General features: G+C 42.8%; 1 protein-coding gene across 3 annotated transcripts in view; it reads left to right on the forward strand.

Moving 5' to 3' along the window:
- Window positions 1-20,976, forward strand: part of CNTN6 (contactin 6) — a 131,057-nt gene that overhangs the window by 71,936 nt on the left and 38,145 nt on the right. For all 3 annotated transcript variants that reach the window (XM_083869763.1, XM_083869764.1, XM_083869765.1), the window contains 4 exons: window positions 6,301-6,504; window positions 8,526-8,628; window positions 17,357-17,541; window positions 19,828-19,964. In XM_083869763.1, coding sequence (XP_083725889.1) covers window positions 6,301-6,504; window positions 8,526-8,628; window positions 17,357-17,541; window positions 19,828-19,964 — 629 coding nt within the window. The remainder of the gene's footprint in view (window positions 1-6,300; window positions 6,505-8,525; window positions 8,629-17,356; window positions 17,542-19,827; window positions 19,965-20,976) is intronic.

A 20,976-nucleotide genomic window follows, 5' to 3' on the forward strand; every position in this document is an offset into this window, starting at 1 on the left:
TTCCTGATAATCAGAGGATAATTAAGATTGGAAAGGGTTTCTGGAGAGGTGAACTGGTTGATTAAAGGAGGGTCTAGATCAGGTTTCATAGTGATTGTCAGTGCTTCAGATGAGGAATGAAAAGGAATTTTCTGATTAATTATTTGGGGGTGCTCACCATAAGACCCTGGAGATTTTCCTTTCTGGGTGAGGTAAACTCAGGTGAAAATTTTACCCAAGTAATGCAAATTTTTATTAATAGAGGGGAAATATCAATAATTACTAAAATGTCTTATTCTGGACTTAAAGACTGAGCAGTTCTCAGATGACTCACATCCTGCTTTAGGCAGCAGTGACCACACATCCACAGGAGCTGCAGTTTTCCATTCCCAGCTCCCAGCAACCCTCAATCCTTCCTAAAGAAACAGAGTTATGAGCTGAACTCCCAGGAGAAGGTAAACAGTGATGTAGAAAGAGGATGCAGTATTTCAGAGAGGGAGAAAACCCCATCAATCAATAGAAACCCCTCCAGTCCTACAGAGAGAGAGGAAGTGTCAGTTCACTGGGTGTTTACAGCCATATGAAAGGAGGATATAATCAAGGAGACAAGTGAAACCTGGTCCTTAAGGGCACAAAGAGCTTCAAAGAGTTCCTCAAATGCATCAGTGGGACAGGCAGAAAGACAACACATCCATCCTGGAGCCAGTGAACTATCTATTTCCCTCCTGCTGCAGGCTAAAAATTATGATTTGACAAATAGGAATGAGGAGAAGAAAAAATTCAGAACAAAATAAATAGTTACCAGCTGAGTTCCCCCCAGATTAATTGAAGTGACAAAATGGTACCCACGAGCAAAGGCTGCCCCAGAGTGTTCCTGCAGCTGGGGCTGGGAACTGCTGACCAACAGGCCTGGAAAATCCATTCCCTGCAATAACAAGTCCCCAGAGAGCCTTTTTGTCATCCCTGAACACTCTGTTTAGGATCCAAAATCATGTGCCATGGGGATGAAGTGCATGGTGTGAGCCATGATAAGTCAGAGACTATTTCAAGGTGCTTGGGAAGTTGTTTTTTTTTGTTGAAAAGGATTGTATATTTAGGTCTTTTTTTAATTGAAACCCTCGCCTCCACCTCACAATACCTACAGGAGGAAGGATTACAAACTGTGCTTCACATTACAAGAGTTCTGTGCAGCACTTTAAATGTGTCAGGAATTAGAGAGATGTCAAGGAATTTGGAAGATAAGCCCTATACCAGCAGGGAAAGAGTTGCTTTTCCTGTGATGTAATGACTTGAAGGAAGACAGGAACCCTCTGTACAGCAGTTGTTTGAAGCAGCTGCTATTAATACAGGAAATTTGAAATAGGAAGCACTGGGTAAAACCTCCTGCCAACCTCTAAAAGTCGGGATAACAATAGAAGAAGAGGAATAGAAATAATGGAAGGGAAAACAAGGACGGTTCATTAATTCAATTCCTCCCATACAACATCAAGAAGATGGAAGGAGAGCTGCAGAAGTGTTTCTACCACCTGTGGTCTCTGGGGAAGTGTCTCACTTCTCTTTCTCACGTTGCCAAGTTTATCTGGTCCTGCACTGGAGTTAAAGCTCCTGCTCACAGGAAAACTCTGCAGAGCTCATCAGGACACTCAGCTGCATCAGACACCAAACATGTTGCTCCATGGGCAACAATATTTAAACTATTTAAAGCTCAATTGGAATTAAACTTAATTTTGCAGTGCAGTTGACACAAGGAAAGATGTGCTGCTTCTTTTTTTTTGTGTGTGTGCTGGTTTCTTACCTGAGAGCACTGCTAACCTATTTCTGTACAAGAGAAATGAGTGATTCATTTAAATAGAGGACAAAAATATGAACCAAAAACAAACAAACCAACCCCACCGAGCAAACAAACAAATGTACAAAAAAAAGGTTGCTCCAGCAGCTTTCACATCAACTTTAAAGAGAACAAAAAGAGAATTCCATATTGCTGTGAACTAATATTAGGAGGAATTTCAGGATGGATCAAACACAAGCATGAAAGAAAAGAAAAACAAACAAACAAACAAACAAACAAACAAACAAAAAAACCACCAAATTTATATCTTAGATCAATTAGGACATTAAAAATTACAGTTAACAGAGCAAAAAAATCACAGCCTGTAATTAGTTTTTTAAAGCAAGATCAGGGGCTGCCCCAGGTTACCTGACCCACCCCAAAGCCTTTATTTCCCCAGCCTGGCCCTGCTCACTCAGTTATGAGCTGGTGTCTCTGTTGTTATTTATGAGCTCATTACCTCACCTTACACAGTTCAGCTCTGCCATCCCTCTGCTTGTTAGTGCAGGGCAGGGGGGACCAGGTAAACTGGATTTTTATTTTTATTTTTTTTCCTGAACTTCATCTCATCTCTGCTTTAAGTTCTTTAGGCCAGCCCTTTTTCCCCGGTGCAATCAGCACACACAGTAATATTTTACTAGTGGAAAAAAAAAAAAAAAAAAAAAAAAAAAAAAAAAAAAAAAAAAAAAAAAAGTGGTTTATAGAGAACTCTAAAGCAGGGAAAGACATGGAGGGAGGAAGTTGGGAAAAGATTTAATTTCTGCAGCTTGACCTGCCTGAGCTTCAGAACCTGCTGCCTAAATGGTAATACTTGACACCAGACTGTGGGGTGGACTGTTGTTCATTTATTTCCTTAGAAGTGAAGCTTGATCTAAAGGCTGTTTTCCTCCCAGCTGCCTCCCTGCAGAGCTTTAAGGAAGTTGCTAATCTTGTTAGGAGCAGCAGGATCTCTGTGCATTTGCATTTATTTGTGTGGAGGAGCTGCCAGGGCTGGGAGTGGGACGGAGGCTCGGAGCTCTCCTCGGTGCTGACATTGCTGCAGGGAGGCTGAATAAACCCCAAAACGCTCCTAAGGATGGAGGAGCCCTGTGGAATCGCTTGGAGGGGTAAAAATTCCGAATTGTCAGCCTGCAGAAGGCTGGGGAAGGAGGTGAAATGTGAAACTGGGTGTGTGCAGGGGATGGGGTGAGATCAGCAGCGCTGGGAAAGTCTTGGATTTTTGGATTTTCCATTAATTCTGCACTTGATCAAGTTCATCATCTGAAAGGGAGGGTTTGAAGTGTCTCTCCCTTTAGAGAACCCGGTGCTTCAGTCACCTTCAGTTTGCAGGACAGTGACAAAAGTCTGTGCAGAGTTGGATTTGGAGGATAAACAAAGAGTCCTTTTCTCTCTGCTCCCATCAACCTTTAATCCAGTTTTCCCCCAGCTCCAGAGGAAGGGAGAGTCCCCTCCCTGAGCCCAGCCTGGAGCTGCTGAGCTGCAGATGCAGCAGCATTGATTTGGATTTTCCTGCAATGTTCAATTCCCCAGATCAGACTCAGGGAGGACCATCAGCTGCTCCTCCTCCCCAGCCGAGCTCTGAAGGAAAACTCTCAGGGCTGACAGAGGTGGGGGATGCTCTCCAAGCTCAGGAATGCTCACCTAGAAAGGTGATTAACCAGGTTTTAAAGGCGGATTAACCAGTTTTTGGGGTCTCTGGGGTGAGAAGGGACACTGACACCACAATCACTTCCCTTGGATTAAAAAAAACCCAACCAAACAAACACACCCTAATATTTCAGCCCTATAAAGTAACTCCTGCTCTGCCATAAAAGTGAGAGCAAAGGGCTTTTTCTCCTTCTTTTTTGGCTCATCCGATTCATTCCAAGTGACCCAAAATGGAAGATTTTATAACACAGCTCTGGGTTTTCTACTCTATTACCTGTTGCTGTAGTAACTTTCCAACAAAAGATACTGAGTAAGGGAGTAGGTTGCTGGTATTATGCCTTAAAAGCATGGAAAAAAAAAAAAAAAAAAAAAAAAGTTCAATCTCCAAAGTTTGGCTCCTTCCTCTTGAGATTTCATCCAACTCCCACTGAAGTCAATTAAAATTAGGGTTTCTGCAGAGTTTAGTGGAGCTGAATTAGGCTCTAGGCAAGGATGGCCTGGGGATGGGTGATGATGAACCCGCAGTAAGGAGAGGGGGAGTGTTTATATCCCTCATACTGGGGGAAAAGGGATTTAAATATGACTAAGAGGGGCCTGTGCTTGTTCCCAGTTAATGGGGAAATTCATCAATAGTCCCTGAAGCAATGGTGGGGAGCAGACAGGGAGAGACTTCAGAAAATGAAGTCAGCTGGAGCCCCCTGAGAAGAGAAATCAGGACAGAAAAGGTCTGGTTCCCTTTTCGTGATTAATTAATTCACAGATTGGCCTCCTGAAGAATCTCTGTATAGAACAAAGTTGGCTTTAATAGAGTTTTATTTTATTTTATCTTGCACAGAGAATTCAGCTGCATCACCTGCTCCCACAGTTGGACTCTGAGTTTTGGTTCCATGACATAATTTTTTTTTTTTTTAATCCTTCCTGGGAATCCTTTTGGAGTCTTGGCAGGTACAGGGATGTCCTTAGAGGGGGTCAGGGCTTTCTTCAGCTCTGCAATTGCCACCACCAGAACTTGGGCAGAGAAATTCCAACCTGCTTTCTCCCTTTTACTCATTCTTAAAATTATTTCCAGGTTCTCTTGGACACACAACCATCCAAATGTCAGGTTGGAGCACTCAGAGTGGTTTTATTGCCCAGAGGTGGCTTGGTTCAGGTCTGGGTAAAAAGGCAAGAATTCCAGCTGGCAGGAAAAACATTGAGGTATCAGCCCTCAGTGTTTTGGGAAACCTGGGGAGAGGCAGATCCATGTTTTTTTTCACAGAAATGTGGACAACCTTTAACTCAGCATAGATTAAGGTATTTACCTTGCAAATCTTCAGCGTTTTCTGTAGACTCCCCATCTTGCAGCTTTTAGAGGCTTTCAAAAAATGAGCTGAAATCAGAATTTTGCACACTTTGGTCTGCTTGCCCAGACAGCCTGCAGTCAGCAAAACCTGTTCCTGAGACAGAAAAACAGTCTGAGTATCTCTGCAAGACATACAGCTCATGGCTACAAACCTTATTTCTCACCCTTCCTGTAGGAAAACCCCTCCTGGTGCACATTTTCCTCAGGAAATAAATGTTTAAAGACACCTCAAAGTCCATGGGCAGGTAAATGTGGGGCTTTAATCTCGTGGGTGAGGCCCACAGAGCTGCACACAACCTTGTGCAACACGGAGAATTAATTGCTGCATCTCCCAGGTTTTACTGCAGAGCGCGGGAAAGTCTCGCATTATCTGCAGTAAAACGGAGCCCGTTGCAGGATTTAGCCAAGTATAGAAAGTGTCATTGATTGCTCCCTGGAGATGCATCATTTCTAATGAGAGTCCTAAAATGCTGGAAGCTGATAACATAAAACTCCACAAAACTACTGGAGTTTGCAGACTTATTACCATACTGCTCCCCAGCCGGAGCTCAGGGGGGGGTAAGCAACGTAAATAATCTTTTTTGGAATGGGGTTGTTGATGGGGGAAATGTGTAAAAATGAAGCTGTTGGCAGAACACTGTTAGCTTATGAATTATGCATTTAATTAAGAGGAGCTAAACTGGTAGATTTGGAAAGTTCTGATTTACTGTGGCTTGTAAAAGACAGGGTTTGAGTCCTGCTCCTGCTGTTGGGTGGGGAGCAGCTGCAGAGAGGGGCCCTGGGTGACCCCACACTGGAGGATCAGCTGTGAACCTGCTCCTCAGTGCCTGAGACTTGGCCCAAAAGCCTTTCCCAAAAAAAGAGGATGGTGAACTCACAAGGAGGTCCATTTTTCCAGGGTGGGCTGGTCAAATCAATCAGTTTTAACTTACCTGGTCTTATAGATCTACATTCTGGAGATTTGAATTGTGGAGCACCATGTGGGAAAAGGGGCAAGAAGTGAGAATGGGGCAAGAAGTGTGAAAGATAAAGGGATGTTCATTATCAAATATGCAACAGGATCAAATCTTAAGTCGTCTCCAAAACACTTTAGTGCAGCTCAGCTCATCCCTCCATGAAAACCCAGCGATCAATCTCCATGTTACCACTTTAATTTTTCCATATTGAGAGTGAAGAGAGGAGCTGTAGCACCCAGCAGCAATTTGCCCTCTGGATTTTCAGAGGGAAAGTGCCACAAACAGAAATTATTTACCGAAGCAGCTTTCCTCTGCCATTGCAGCACCACTATTGGTGCTTAGGAGGAGGCTAAGCAGGAAAATGAGAAGTAGCAGGGGACAGAAACTGCTGTCACCTCCTGAAGTGGCTTGAAATGTATCAAAAACGAGCAATGCTTACGTGGCCTGTGCTAATTTGTGCCTCCCCAGAGGTTTTCCATCATTTTTCCCTCTTGGGGCAGCGGGTTCAGCTGAAAGGGATGCATGATGTGTGTCTGGTGTTTTTCCAGCCTTGTCCTACACGTGGATCTTCAACAACACCACCCTGGATGTTGAGGAGGACAGCCGGCGCTTTGTGTCCCAGGAGACAGGAAACCTGTACCTGGCCAAGGTGGAGCCCTGGGATGTTGGGAATTACACGTGTGCCGTGAGCAGCGCCCAGGCACAGCGCAGGGTCTGGGGGCCCCCCACTGCCCTCACCCTCCGAGGAGATGGTGAGTGCACAGCAGGGCTTGGCTGCCCCTAAACACCCAACTGATCCTGCTCCAGGTGCTGGGAATTCACCTTTTCACTGAAAGCTCCCCCAGGGAAGGTTGTGCAGCAGGACATGGCCCTACAAAATGGTGATGCCTTTTGGGGCTACCTAAAAACAGACCCCAGACAGAATTAAGGGAATATAAAGCTGTTCTATTTATTGAAGAACCTTCAGGGACATTTAGGGCAGATGAAACCCCCCAGGAGCTACACACAAAATAGTCACAGGTTTTCTTTCACGCTTTGATCAGTTTGGTCCATTTGCATTTTGGGGGTTCATCTTCCAATTCCAGCTCCAGGTAATGAAGTCATTGGCCCCAAGTTTGCTGCCCCCAAGTCACTTTTGTTTCCATCTCTGGGGCCTGAGGCAGTGAGGGGTCCTTGATTGCCAGGCCTGGAGAGGAATTGTTGTGTCCAAAATGGGAAATCAGCACTTAACACCCTGTAGAGAGTTTAGAGTTCTACACTAAAGAATCACAGGATTACAAATCTATGAAAAAATATAAAAATAAAATCCTAAGGCATCAGTGACGTTTGAGCTGTCAGGGACAGGGGTGAGGAGATGAACACGCAAAGAAAGTTCTCAATGTCACTGAACAACAAGAGAATGTCATGTGGCACGTTAATATTTCCCACCTCGTGCCTGTGTTGAGGTTTAAATCCGACAAATCTTTCTAAATTTGTCATCTAAGTATAGCTCAGATATCAAATCCGAAGAGCTGCTTCAAATGAGAAAGTCCCTGCACATGTACAAACGCCCTCCTGGCAACATTTGTAATTAAATGTTCACGGGGAGAAATACAGACCTGGAAATCTGTGCACAAAGTTTGTTCTGTGAGTTTGCCCACCTAAATTTCAATACACCCGTGGTGTTTGCAAAGCAGCGGCGACAATCAGTGACAAAAGTCTGCGCAGAGTTGGATCTGGAGGATAAACAAAACTCAGCTGTGCATTATGGAATGATGCTGTCACTGCGAGGCTGTGCTGTTCAATAACATCAGCACATCACACACAGCAAAGCTGCGCTTCCCCAGCTCCAGAGTTAATAATTTGGCACAAACTCTGATTGCAAATGCTTAAGATCTTTTCTGATTCATTTTTTTTCCTTCTCATCACGCCATTCCTTTTCTCAGACTCCTTCTATCAGTCTCTTTATCTTCTCCCATTCACTCTGGTGGCCTCTGGACTGGCTCCAACGCCAGCAGCCTCTGAGGCAACAGTGGAAGTCGCATGTGCAATATTATCCAGATGTCTGTTAAATATAAAACAAGAATTGGTCCATTTTCTGTGTGGGATCTGGGCAAAGGCACTGCAGGAAAATACCTGATTTATCTTCATCCCTACAGTTGGAATGAGTTTTTCACTGTGAGACACATGAAAGATATTTAAGAAGTTCAGCTGAAAGTTTAGTTTCCTAAATCCATCCCAGACCTGCTGCAAAATTAAATGCCCTAAATTAATACTGGATTATCTGTGATTTATCAGATGCTCGGCCAGATTTTCAAATATGATAATTCCATCTAATTACATCGGCCTTCCTCAAGCCTGTAAGTCACATTTGGATGTTTTAAAGAAATTTTAAGAGTTTTGGAAGTAGTTTGGACATGGGATTTTCTGATTTTCTTGCATAAAGGATCAACACAGTGCCCTGAGCGTGACTAGTGGCAGAAGTGTTGCTTGCTAAGAGGTGTGAACCCAAAATTATCTCAAAAACCTCGATGCACAGCAAGTTTATAATGTAAAACTCGTGCAAAGTCACGCTCTCCAACTCCTGAAAGCAGGGAATGGGCAGATTTCACAACATTTTCAGCACAGGGTTGAACCCCACCCAGGAGGTTTGACCTGCTCCATCATGTGCCGCTTGCACGGGTGGAACATGAGGCTCTGGAGTGATTCATGCCACCCTTCCTTTCACCCCGAAGTTCTGCTGCAGGAGAAGGTCTGGGGCTCAGCTGGAGTGAGCTGTTTTGGTGTTCCACAGGTGTGATGGGGGAGTACGAGCCAAAGATTGAGGTGCGTTTTCCAGAAACGACCTACGCGGCCAAGGGCTCCTCTGTCAGGCTGGAATGCTTCGCCCTGGGAAAGTAAGAGCTCTGTTTTTATTAAATGTGGGGTTTAACGCTGCTCCTTTCAATAATTCTCCTCTAGAATTATTCTGGTCAGAAGGGGGTTTGTGAATCTTGTGGGTTTTTTAACCTTGCTTTGATCGTTTCTGTGCCGTGTGTTCCCAAGGAGATGAGAGAGAACACTGAGCTGGAGCTGGAGCTCACTTGGGTGCAGCTCAAAGCAGGGGGAGGGAATGTGGGAAGAGGAGGGAAAACTGGAGCAAAGATTTTCTTTCTGGAGATTGGTTTTGACTCTGAGATGAGGCCTGACTCCAGGTGACAGGGCTTGGTGTAGCTGCACACTCACACCTGACAGATTTCACAATAGGAATGGTTTTTCTTTGCTTGTGTGACATCACAGAATCACAGACCGGTTTAGGTTGGAAGGGACCTTAAAGCTCCTCCAGTTCATCAAGTTTCAATCCCCTGCCCTCAGCAAGAACATCTTCCACTGTCCCAGGCTGCTCCAAGCCCTGTCCAACCCAGCCTTGGGCACTGCCAGGGATCCAGGGGCAGCCACAGCTGCTCTGGGCACCCTGTGCCAGGACCTGCCCACCCTCACAGGGAGGAATTTCTTCCCAATATCCCATCTAAACCCACTCTCTGTCAGTTTGAAGCCATTCCCCCTTGTCCTGTCACTCCATCCCTGGTCAATTGTCTCTCTCCATCTTTCTTGTAGCTCCTTCAGCCCCTGGAAGGGATTTAACTCACAATTAGTTCAGTCTAGAGCTTCTTCTGTCCAGGTGAACAATCCCAGCTTTGCCAGCCTTTCCTTCCAGCAGAGCTGCTCCATCCCTCTGCTCATCCTGGAGCCTCTGGGCTCTCTCATTGCTAAAAATCAAATGTGGGGAATCAGGTTAATGTTTGAAGAGTGTGTGGGATGGATCTCCTGACCCTCCTGTCTCCAAAGCAACACTGAGGAGCCCTGGGAAGACCCAGCAGAAGCCCTTCCTTCCAAAAATCCATTTTCCTGCATTTTCTGTGTTTTCTTGCACTGCTGGGCCTATTCCCAGCTGCAGTGGTGGCTCAGGCAGCTGCTCTGCATTCAGGGAGCAGCTGGGGGACTGAATCACTGTAACCAGCCCACAAACCCCAGTCTTTCCAACGAGCACCATTTTCCCCGGAAAAGCCCAAATAACCCTTAGATTGTTGACCTCTATTTAGTTTAAGTTCACTTTGACAATCCATTTTAAGGCTGTAAGCTTTTAAAGTGTTTAGAGCTTTCCCAGAGGTTAAAAGCCTGACTTGCAGACAGCACAAATTAATCAAATGTTCCTCTGGAACCTACGCTGGCAAGTAGAAAAATAAAGCAAATAAAAAGTTAATAAGATTGAAATGGCCTTGCCTTTCAGACGAGATTTCTATACCAAACTAATACTCGAGCTAATTTTTATTAAAGGTATATGCACTTTTTTTTGGCCCAAAAGCAGTACCAGACTTTAGCAGTCTGGGTAAAGCTGATTTTCTTTCCCAAATACTGTCTAGCTACTTTTCTTTAAATGCCTCTTTAATTGTGTGTTAGTCCATGCAGGCTTTACATTTCAAGTTGTCATTTCTTATTTCCATCTGTTGCATGGAAAGCACTGAACAATGATAGAGGAAAAAAAAAAAAAAAACAGGAAATGAAATGTACAAAGCACTGACATCTCAATGAAAGGGTAAAGATGGGTCATGTTAATGTGATGAACAGATTTTGCCATTTTAAGAACATCTTAAGGAGTAAAAAGGAGAGTGAAAGGACATATGGATAATGAGATCCCTCCGGGAGACCCTTCTATGCAGCGCTCAGGAATGCCTGAGAGGTTTAATGCAGCTTTAATGTAGATTTTCTTCTCCATGTGCAGGACTGCAGCTGAAAGCAATGCTGCCAGACTTCCCTGGAGTTATCCTGCCTAAATTCCAGGGATCCACAGGCCAAAATCCATTTTCCACCCACTCCCTGGTGTCACAGTGCTGATGTGGACCCTGTGTTGGAGCAGAGGCCTTTGGGTGGTGATACTGGAGAATTTCTCAGCATTTCTCCTCTTAAATTTTATTTTTAGAAGTTCATTGTCTCATACAGAACTGCACAGGTTTTGGGTTTTTTTCCCTAAAGAGAGGGAGAAAAAATCCCACCTTAAACCACCTTTCCACCAACACGCCCATCAGCGGAAAATCTTTATCTCAGAGCCGGCATTTGGACGCGAATAAAGCAAGCGAAGCAAGACTGCAGGTGAAACACTCTTAACTTATTAGATAAGGCCAGATTTCCAGAGCTGTGCAGGCGATTAGTGGCATTGTGAAAAGCTGGAAGTTTCCTGCCTCCAGCCGTTCACAATCGCAGTCACAACCATCTAAATGCAGCAACGCGGGGCCGCCCGCGCCTCCCGATCCCCAAATTCCGCTGAAAACCCTGGCCCCTGCTATTGTCTGTTTATGTTAAAATCAATTCAGCCCAGCGTTTGTTGAGCTGTACCTCTGATCTGCCACGAGCACCGGTGGTTATTATCTCGCTCGGGTTTCAGAACTGCTTTGCCCATTATCCGTAATTTTCTACATTCACACTGTTAGGCCGATGCCGCGGCTGCCGCTACCTGGGCGCCGGTGAATAGCGGAAATCTGTCACGCTGAAGGCAGATCACAGGCAACCCGCTGGGGTTTTGGTTCTGCAAAAAGTCTTAAATGAGAGTAGTTTTGTGGTATTTAGAGAAATAGCATTTCTCTATTTTTTTTTTCTTTTTTTTTTTTTTCTGCACGGAGAAGCAAATCACACCAATTGGGCCTCGCTCAAAAGGCTCTTCCGCGGTTCAAACGAGAGGCCAAGCTCAAGACCCAGTTTAAAACTTGGTTTAAAACATCTTAAAGATACATTTTTTTTTAATGTGGGGGAGCTCAAAGTCACCCAAATATGCTCCTGTGAGGCACCGTGGGATAGGTACATTCCACATGGTTCTGTTGCAAAACATTTTTTTTCACTTCACATTAAAATATTCCCTAATGATTTTTTATAAATCATCCACCAGCCCCCAGAAATTCTTGTTTTGAGGAAAATAAGGGTTATGTAAGAATTTCTTCCTGCAAAGAGGGTTTAGAGGGATGGATCCCAAATGGACAAAGGATCTCAGGTCAGCCCTTGACTTTGAACTTTATTTTATAAAACAGACACCGCAAATAGAAGGTTTTAAAAAGCAAATTAATGCTCACTGTGAAGGAAATATCACATAAAGTGCAGCTCTCTGATGAATCTAAACAGGCAAAAAACTGCACCTTATACTTAATCCTTCGAAAGAGGGAAAACTGAAATATGAAATAGTGGCTCCACTATTTCAAATCCTGCAGCCTGTGGCAGTTTAATAGAAGAGATGAGACTTTGTGTTCCGCACCAATATTCATTACGATGACAGTGTTTAATATTATGCCAGGATTAAAAGTCTGGTTTGGATCAAGCTCTATTAATCATGCCATATATCCAAATTATTGTTCCCTGTCTTTCAGGGGATTGAGCACCGTGGAAAGAATTATGTTCAGTTGAGTTATACTGTGCTGCTTTCTGTAGATTTCTCTCAAAATAACTTTATTTTTTTTTATTTTTTTTTTCTGATGCATAAATGAGAATAGTTCCTGGAATGAAAATAAGCAAAGTAGTTTCCGTGTCTGGTGCACGTATTTATTAAACCCTGTCTGTGGTTTATATTTTTCTTCATTCCCTTCTCAAAGAAAAGGAAATAATCAGTTCACAATCCCTGCAGATGGGCTGTTGCCAGCTGAGGTTGTAAAAAGCATATGTGAATAATACAAAACAAGATTTCTTTCACCCCAGAATATTCATTTTTCAAAGATCCCACCTATTCCCCTAAATGTATTCATGGAAGGGTTTTTTTTCCTAGCAGCTCTTGGAATAAGTAGATAATCACACAGCTCCAAGGGGGTTCCAAATAACCATTTTTACTAAATTTACATAAAAATCCCAAGCTTCACCTCTGGTACATTCTCAAGCTGTTTATGTAGGAGGCTTTAAAAGGGTCAGTTACAGGATTCTGAAATCCCAGATATGGGGATGATATTTTGGCAGCACAAAAGTGAAGTTTGCAGCCTCATCTCTGATCAAAGCAAGGCCTGAGGATTTGCCCTTTCAGGGATGAGAAGATCTCTTCTCACACAGTTCAGGTTGTGCCTCCAGGAGAGTGGCACTCAACAACTTGCAGAAAACTGCTGTTTTCAGGTAATTCATCAGGAGGGGCCAAAATTAAACACTTTAATTATGGTGTTCCTCAGATCCTAATTCTCCCTGTGTCAGCTTTCAGAGCTCAGCTCGGGCTCATCTTCATTATCCCAAATGTAGATTGGATTTCCCTTCAAAGGGTCCCCAAATGCACAGGACAAAAGATGAGGCACAGTCCCAATGCATCATCTTTGCTGGGAAAGGTGAAGCCTCCCCCACGGTGTGGGTTCTAATTCTGCAGACAAATTAATTCCGCGTTCGCTGTGACAAGAACTTGTCACCAACCACAAAATATTCCCCATCTCCTTTTCTTCCCCAGTTAGTAACTTATGGTTTTGTGATTCTGCTGCCTGTATGGTGGAATATAAATTAAATTAGTGCTCCTGGATGCTCTGAAGGTTTCAAATAAACTGCAGATTTATGTACTAAGACACTCTCATATTTATGCACTGTTTTCTTATTTACTTGGGAGAAAGGCAGACTTTGTCTATGAAGTGTAATAAATTTGGGAAGTGCACTCATTGTTTCTTTATGTATTCCAAAACTTTTTTGGCCCAAGCAGTTATTGTTTTTAATCTGGTTTTTTGGAAGGGACTGAATGACAGAAAGACCCACGAGGGGCAGGTACAGACCAGGGCAGCAGAGTCAGCTCCTGACCTTCCAAGGAATATGAACGTGGAAAATAATCCCACAAAAATTCACAGGGATGTATTTATTGCACAAGGTTTTATACACAATTACCTACAGCAAAAGGAAAGTTTCACCCCTTAAAGCATCAATTTCTAAATAGATTATTTGTTCCAAAACCCAATTTAATCAAACTGGTTTTATTTTATTTATTTTTTTTTAACCTTGAAAAGTTTCATGTGTCCTGAGTAAGAGTTGCTACTGAGAGATTTGGTCATAAAGATGGAAACTAGCAGAAGAAAAAAAAGTGAAACCAGCCAAAAAAAAAACTTTTCTGCAAAATTCAGTGACTGAAGGTGCTGGGAATTCTGTAACCATGAGGTGTCAATGAAGAAATGCAGATATTCTCTGGGAAGGTCCATCCCATGGAACTGGCTGAGTTATGGACCCTCCCAGATTCTGCTCCTTTACCTGTAGCTCAGCTGTCCTGACACAGGAATTCCTTCCTTTTAACCTTGAAAGGTTTCACGTGGCCTGAATAAAAGTTGCTACTAAGAGATTTGGTCATAAAGATGGAAACTAGCAGCAGGAAAAAAAAGTGAAACCAGCCAAAAAAAAACTTTTCTGCAAAATTCAGTGACTGAAGATGCTGGGAATTCTGCAGCCATGAGGTGTCAATGAAGAAATGCAGATATTCTCTGGGAAGGTCCATCCCATGGAACTGGCTGAATTATGGACCCTCCCAGATTCTGCTCTTTTACCTGTAGCTCATGTGGAGCTGCTGTCCTGACACAGGAATCCCTTCCCCTGATAAAATCCAGGCTCCCTGGCAGGAGAACAAAGTGCTGAGAACTATTTATTGTCTGTAAACACAGCAGAGCTGATGAACTCCGAGGTTGCTCTGTCCTCCTGCTCAGCTGACATCAGGAGTGAGCTTCAAATATCCTCATGTTTGGCCAAAAATGAGCTGAGCTTGCCTTGGAACATCCCCAAGGATGTGATTACAAGTCTGGGGTGTGGAGAAGGAAAATAGGAGTGTCTTTTGCTCAAACCTTGGCCAAGTTGACAGAAGGGACCTTTTCCCACTGAGCGCTGCCTCTGGCCTTGGTGTCAGCACAAAATTCCCTCATTCATAAACAACCAGTGCTGGGAGAAAACAAAAGGCTGGGAGAACAGCAAATATGGAGATGAAGCTCTTTCAGGTGGCAGAATGCATCTAATTATTGTCTCCTCCTCCCATATGGCTGTTGGTTCATTTTAATCTCTTTGTGATATTAAAAAAAAATAATAATAAAATTAAATCCAGGAGAGACACCTTTAAAGCAGGTAGTTAAACGCTCCTGGCATTCTGCAGGCTGCTGTTGCACAGTCGCTGCTCACCCAGTGTGGGATGTGCAGGAGGATTTGAGGAGCCAAAAGTGCTCTCCTTCCTGTGGCTCAGGCTGGGAAGGTCCCCTGGCTCTTTTCCTGCCTGGAGCACAGCAGTCGTGAGCCAGACTCGGTCTGTGCTCCTTTTAAACAGCTGAAAGCACCTTGCTTTATAACAACTGAATAAATAACTGAATAAATAACTGAATAAATAGCTGAAGCTAACTTGCTGTAGAGAAATCCCACAGGAATGCTGGAGCACAGGATTAGTCTGGAGGAAAGAAGGCTCCAGGGAAGCCTCGTTGCTCTCTCCAAACACCTGCAGGGAGCTTGAGCCAGGTGGGGGTGGGCTCTCCTGACATGACAACAGCCTCAGGCTGCACCAGGATTGGATTTTAAGGAGAATTGGTTCATTGAAAAAGCAGAGAAACATTGGGAAGGGCGGCCCAGGGAAGTGGTGGAGTCACCTGTTGGTTTCACATTTTATTTTCTCCGTGTTAGAGCCGGGATTAACACACAGGAGTCACAGTTTAGTGTTTGGACTCAATGTTTATTAATTCTTATCTATAGCACAGCCTCATGAGTCATGAGCTCTAACTAACAAAAGAAAAATGGAGGTGAAATGGAGCACCTCTCTGTCTCTACAAGGTTCTTTCAAGGACAATCTGTCCAATTCTGAAATGCCACCTAAATTATTTTCACTTTAAACCCAATAACTAACGACTTGAAGTCCGCAATGCAGACTCCATCAACCAGTTACAGAAAATCACCCAAACCTATGAAGAAGAAGGAAGAAGAAGGTGAAGAAGGACCCAGACAACACCCCAAATCCTCCACTTTGCCTCTCACACACACCACTATCTACCAACCCCCAAAATTCTCAGAATTCCAACAGTCACCAGCCCTGGAAGGCTTCAAACCACAGGTAGATGTGGCACCTCCTGACGTTGGTTCAGTGAGCAGGTGGGAGGTTGGACTTGATGATCTTGGAGGTCTTTTCCAGCCTGAGTGATCCTGGGATTCTGTGCCAAGGTTTCAGCACCTTTTGACAATTCAGGAAAAGCAAACCATTATAAATTCCCCAGGAAGGAATGGTATTAAACAACTTCTGAAATAACTTCAGGTCTTGTTGGAAAGGACATTAATAAAGGTGGTGGTGACAGTGTTTGTTGTCCAGAAATATCTGGAATTTTTTACAGCTTGAACCAAAATGGGGGAAAAGCAGAATAAAATCTCAGTTTTGCTTTGCAGCCCTTTCACAATATCTGACATGTCCCAGTCGCTCCTGTTTGTAGGAAATTGTTCAGTGAACTCACATTTCTCCCAAAATCCTGGTTGTTCTCACTTAGGGGGAAGTTGTGAACATCACAGACACACAGACTCAAAATGCAGAAATCAGGCCCAAACTTCCTGAATTATTAAGAAATTAATCCATTTTGTATTTGTGACTTGATTTCTTTGTTCAATAAACAAGGACTTGAAGTTAAATAATTGAAGGTGTGAGCAAGTTACAGTCTCTGCTAAAAAGGAATAAATCCTTTGTTGTAAGTCAGCACTGCAGTCAGGCAGAGACCTTGGAGACTGGAAACAAGGACTTGTAATTTCCATGAAAGTTGAGTTTTCAGTTGCTGTCGATGTTATTTCCAGTGGAAAAAAAAGTCAGCATTTAGCCAAAGCCTCTGTAAAAAGCTCAAAACTGAATTTCTTAGAAAAAAAAACAACTTACTTCAGTTTGCAGAAACAGCAAATGACTGTGAAATCCGTGACTATTAATATTTCAAAGTGTTCTGGTGATATAATAGATCATGAAAGTGAGGCTCCTTTGGTTGGTGGCATTACCAGAAATCCAGGATGTTTTTATAGCTGCCTTCACACTTCGCTGTTTTTGTGTTGTATGGGATACATTGATCCAAATATAAACAAAAATGATAGAAAGCTTCAAAAACATGAAAAAAAAAGAAGAAATATTCTTCTTTTTTTGTCAATGTTTTGTTCTTTCCTCTCCTCACACAATTCTCTGTCTGCTCTCTTCTACCTTGGCTCCCGTTTTTTATATTTAGATTTATGAGTATTTTTAGATCTTTTGAAATCTTGGCCAATATTTCCTATTTTGGGGTATGAAAATACCTTTAGTGCGACAGGGAATTGGTGTGCTGGGAGAACCAGTCAATAATTCAGTACCTCTGTGGTGTTTATTTGGACATGCAAAGTCATTATCACAGGCTTTAAAAACAGGTTTGAGCCCCAGGTAAGAGTTACTAAGGGGAAAATAAAAATTGGCTCAAGGAAAAATCAGAGAATTGACTGAGGATTTCATCCCATTTTGGATCTGTGCTCCTGAATAAATTGGACGTGCTATAAAATCTCAGTCTTACATGAACCTCTGTATGTCATGCTTAGAAATTATTCCTTTTTAAAAAACATTGCTCCTCTCAATAAAGGATTTTACATTCTTTTTCCTGTGCTGTAACCAGTCCTGTCTCTTTTTCTCCAACAAATACAATTCTTTAGTCCTGTCCCCAGTATTGGCTGGAAGAGGTCTGATGGAAAACCCTTGGCCAAGAAAATCCAACACAACAGGAGCAGAGGAGTCCTGGAAATCCCCAACGTTGAGCAGGAAGATGAAGGTTCCTACGAGTGCATGGCAGGGAACACTCGAGGAGTAAACATTGCAAGAGGTCAATTGTTTGTCTATGGTAAGAAGAATTAATTGAATTTTGATTTTTAATGGGGAACAGGATGGTGTTGAATTTTACTGAGTGCAGATGAAGTCTCTCAGCCCTTCCTGGAGGTAGAACATGCAGGTCAGGTTAAAAAATGATTAAAAACTGATTGGGGGCTCTCAGTGACCTTCCCTGAATTACAGCCTCAGCAAATAAATATATTTTACATCAAAGCTCGGATTGGTAAAGGTGGGAAGTGGGAAATGTTAAGGGAAGGCAGAGAGGAATCTCTACATTTTTTGTCCAGGGAGGGATCAGTGTCCAGCAGCAGGTGCAGAGCAGGGAAGGATTCAGGAGCCTTTGGTCTGGTTTGGATTTCACCTCCTCTGTTGACATTAAAATAATTATTGCTGAAATTCCATTTAAACAGAGCTGTCTGATAGCAGATAGAGGTACAGGCTCAGTGACAGCTCTCCCAGTCAGGATAAAACTCTGGAAAAGTGTAAGAGGTGACCAGAAATAAACCAGCAAGTTTCCAATAGCAGAAGTCAACAGAAAGTACAAAGCAGGGGGAACTCATCCCATTCCTCCCTCTCCTTCCAGCTTGGCTAAAAGTGGGGAATAATCTGGGAATCTTCTCCCTTCCCTTGTCCCTCCCCCTGTGCATTGATTCCCTGCAGTCCCACTCACACAGGACGGTCCCTCAGAGCCAGGGTGAATTATGTCTCTTTAGTGGAATTGTTAACACCCAGGGAAGGCAACAGATTTTGACAGGAATAAGAGGAGAAATCTTTTTTTTTCTTTTTGCCTCATAAATCTTTAAAAGGAGAAAGTTAAAAAAAAAAAAAAATAAACATAACAGCGAAGAGAAAAAAAAAAATCACAGCAAGTGAGACTGAGCCTCCAGTTAACATCTGTTGAGAAGACTCTGGCAAGTATTTTCCTTTTTTTTTAAAGTAAATCTCTTCTAATGAAGAGATGCAGGCTTTGCTGATAAGCCACCAGGCTCCTGCAGCCATGGCTAATATCAAGATATATGCCAGGAATAGAACAGTCTGCTGCTGCTTTAAATATTTCATTATTTCCTTGCTTTCAGGGAGTAGTTTTTGCTCTTCATTGCTCACTAATTTTTTTTTCCCCACGTCTATCAAGCAGTTCCATTAAAATTAAGTTCAGTAGATTACCTGGCCGTGATTGATAACAGCACAGGCAATTATAAAATTATGATCAGTTAATTCAATCTAAGACAATGTGCTTATTAACTGTGCTTTGTACATTAATTAATAGCTGTTCACAGTGCAATGTATAAACAGCACTCATGAAACCTTGGCATGAGGTTTTTTTTTTTTTTTTGTCATATTAGGAGTGTGCTGGTGAATTATCTCTGTAATTGATTTCCTTCTGCTCCTTTTCTACTCTCTGGGGGTTTTTCTTCTGAGGGAAGGTTGTCTCCAAAAAATTGGGATTCTTTCCTGGACACTGCTTTGTGTGTGTGATGACTCCAGCCCATGATTCAGGCTCTGAGAGCAGCAAAAATTAGATGGAATTAGAAGTGCTTTTCAGCAGGGTGAACCTCATCCTTATGGGAACTTTGAGCACCTAAAGGAGAGCTGGAGAGGAACTGGGGATGAGGGATGGAGGAACAGGACTCAGGGAATGCCAGAGGGCAAGGGATGGATGGGATTTTGGGAGAAATAATTCCCTATGAAGGTGAGGAAGGGCTGGGATGGAATTCCCAGAGCAGCTGAGCTGCCCCTGGATCCCTGGAATGTCCAAGGCCAGGTGGTGACAGTGGAAGCTCCCTGCTCATGGAATGAGGTGTTATTTATCCTCCCCACGTCTCACCTCTATCTCTATTCTCTATCTAAATGTCACTTTCCCCAAAGGGATTCCTGCTCAGCTCAGTCCTTGAGGCTTGTTTGTTCACAGAGCTCCTGGGTGATTCCTGCAAATTCTGCTTTTTACACCTCAGGGAATTCCCTTAGAGGAAGATTTTGCAGAAATTTGGTGTCTTGGTGCTTTCGACACACATACCCTGAATTTCAGGCATCGAAAAATCACCATTTCTGCACATTTTTGCTGCAAAAATGGATAAAAGTTCAACCAAACTCCATGAACCACTTGACTTCTACCATTTTCCCAAGCTTTACCCAAAGTTTCATGCCAGGGAATTGTTGTACACGATTCACTTGCAGCATAATAAAAAAAAATGTGTTGAACAGATATTAATTAGCCCAGCTCGGTTCATTAATTAATAGCAGCATACCTCAAGCTAAATCACTTTTCTCCTGCTTAACATGCTTTGCATATTCTTTTCAGCACCCCCTGAATGGGATAAAAAAATCCAAAATGCCTTTCTGTCTCTCTATGACAGTTTATTTTGGGAATGTAAGGCAAGAGGAAAACCAAGCCCTTCCTACAGCTGGTTAAAAAATGGCCAGCCCCTCGTGTCAGAGGTAAGATTCCTGTCTTTTTTGATTTCTTCCTCACCTTTTTGCTGGGTTTTATTATTATTATTTAGTTATTATATCAATTTCACAATATATTAATTAAGTTTCAAAAAAATAGCTAAAGATTAATGTATGAAAAGCAATATAATAGCACAAACTCTTTGCAAGACAGAGCCTCAATTCTCGGACTTCATCTTTATTGGAAATGTATGAAACTGGAGTTTGGAGGGAGAGAGAGAGAAAAACACCAATATCTTCATGTGAATTTTCTAATTGCTACAAGATACGGCTGTAGGTATAGAAGGGCTTAAAAATATGAATTATAATTGGTGAAAGAAACATTAAATATATTTGTAGACATAATCTGCAGTTTGGGGAACTGGTAGGATGCCAAAGGGTTCCAGAGCTGGAATTGCAAAATGCTCAACGTTGAGTTGCACTTTTTCTTCTGTTTCCATTCCAAATCAGTAGCTGGGTGGACGTTTGGTCTGGTGCAGAGTGGCTGCTCTCCTGCTGAGTTAATCCTTTACCTTAATTAATCAGTCAGCTCTGAAAATCAGCTAATTCTGAGGGCAATATTTTCTGTGCTTTGTAGAAGGATAATCCAAAGAAAGCCATGTAAAAATAAAAGGAAGAGCTGGAAATTTTTATTTTATTTAATTTTATTTTTTTTAAGGACTATCCATCCATCCTCTCTGGGGCTCATCCGCGAGGCATTTTCACTTGGATGGAAAAAAAAAATAATACTGTGATTAATTCCTGCCTAGCAAGAGCACATACCGGAGAATTTCCAAAACATATGGGCTAAATTCACACCTGCTGGGCTGCAGAACCAACATTTATTTGATTCAGTTGTACTTATTTAAAGTAGTTGGAGTGGGGTCCAATCTTCCGTGTAATTTTCTGCCAGATCAGTCTTGAACAGACCCAACCTGCACCTGGGGAAAATAGCCAGAATTTACCTGGGCTGCAATTTTTCTCATTGCAGTCATTGTCACCTTCTTGTGAGCAAGATTAT

Source organism: Zosterops lateralis, assembly GCF_965231275.1.
Source record: "Zosterops lateralis genome assembly, chromosome: 11".
NCBI lineage: Eukaryota > Metazoa > Chordata > Aves > Passeriformes > Zosteropidae > Zosterops > Zosterops lateralis.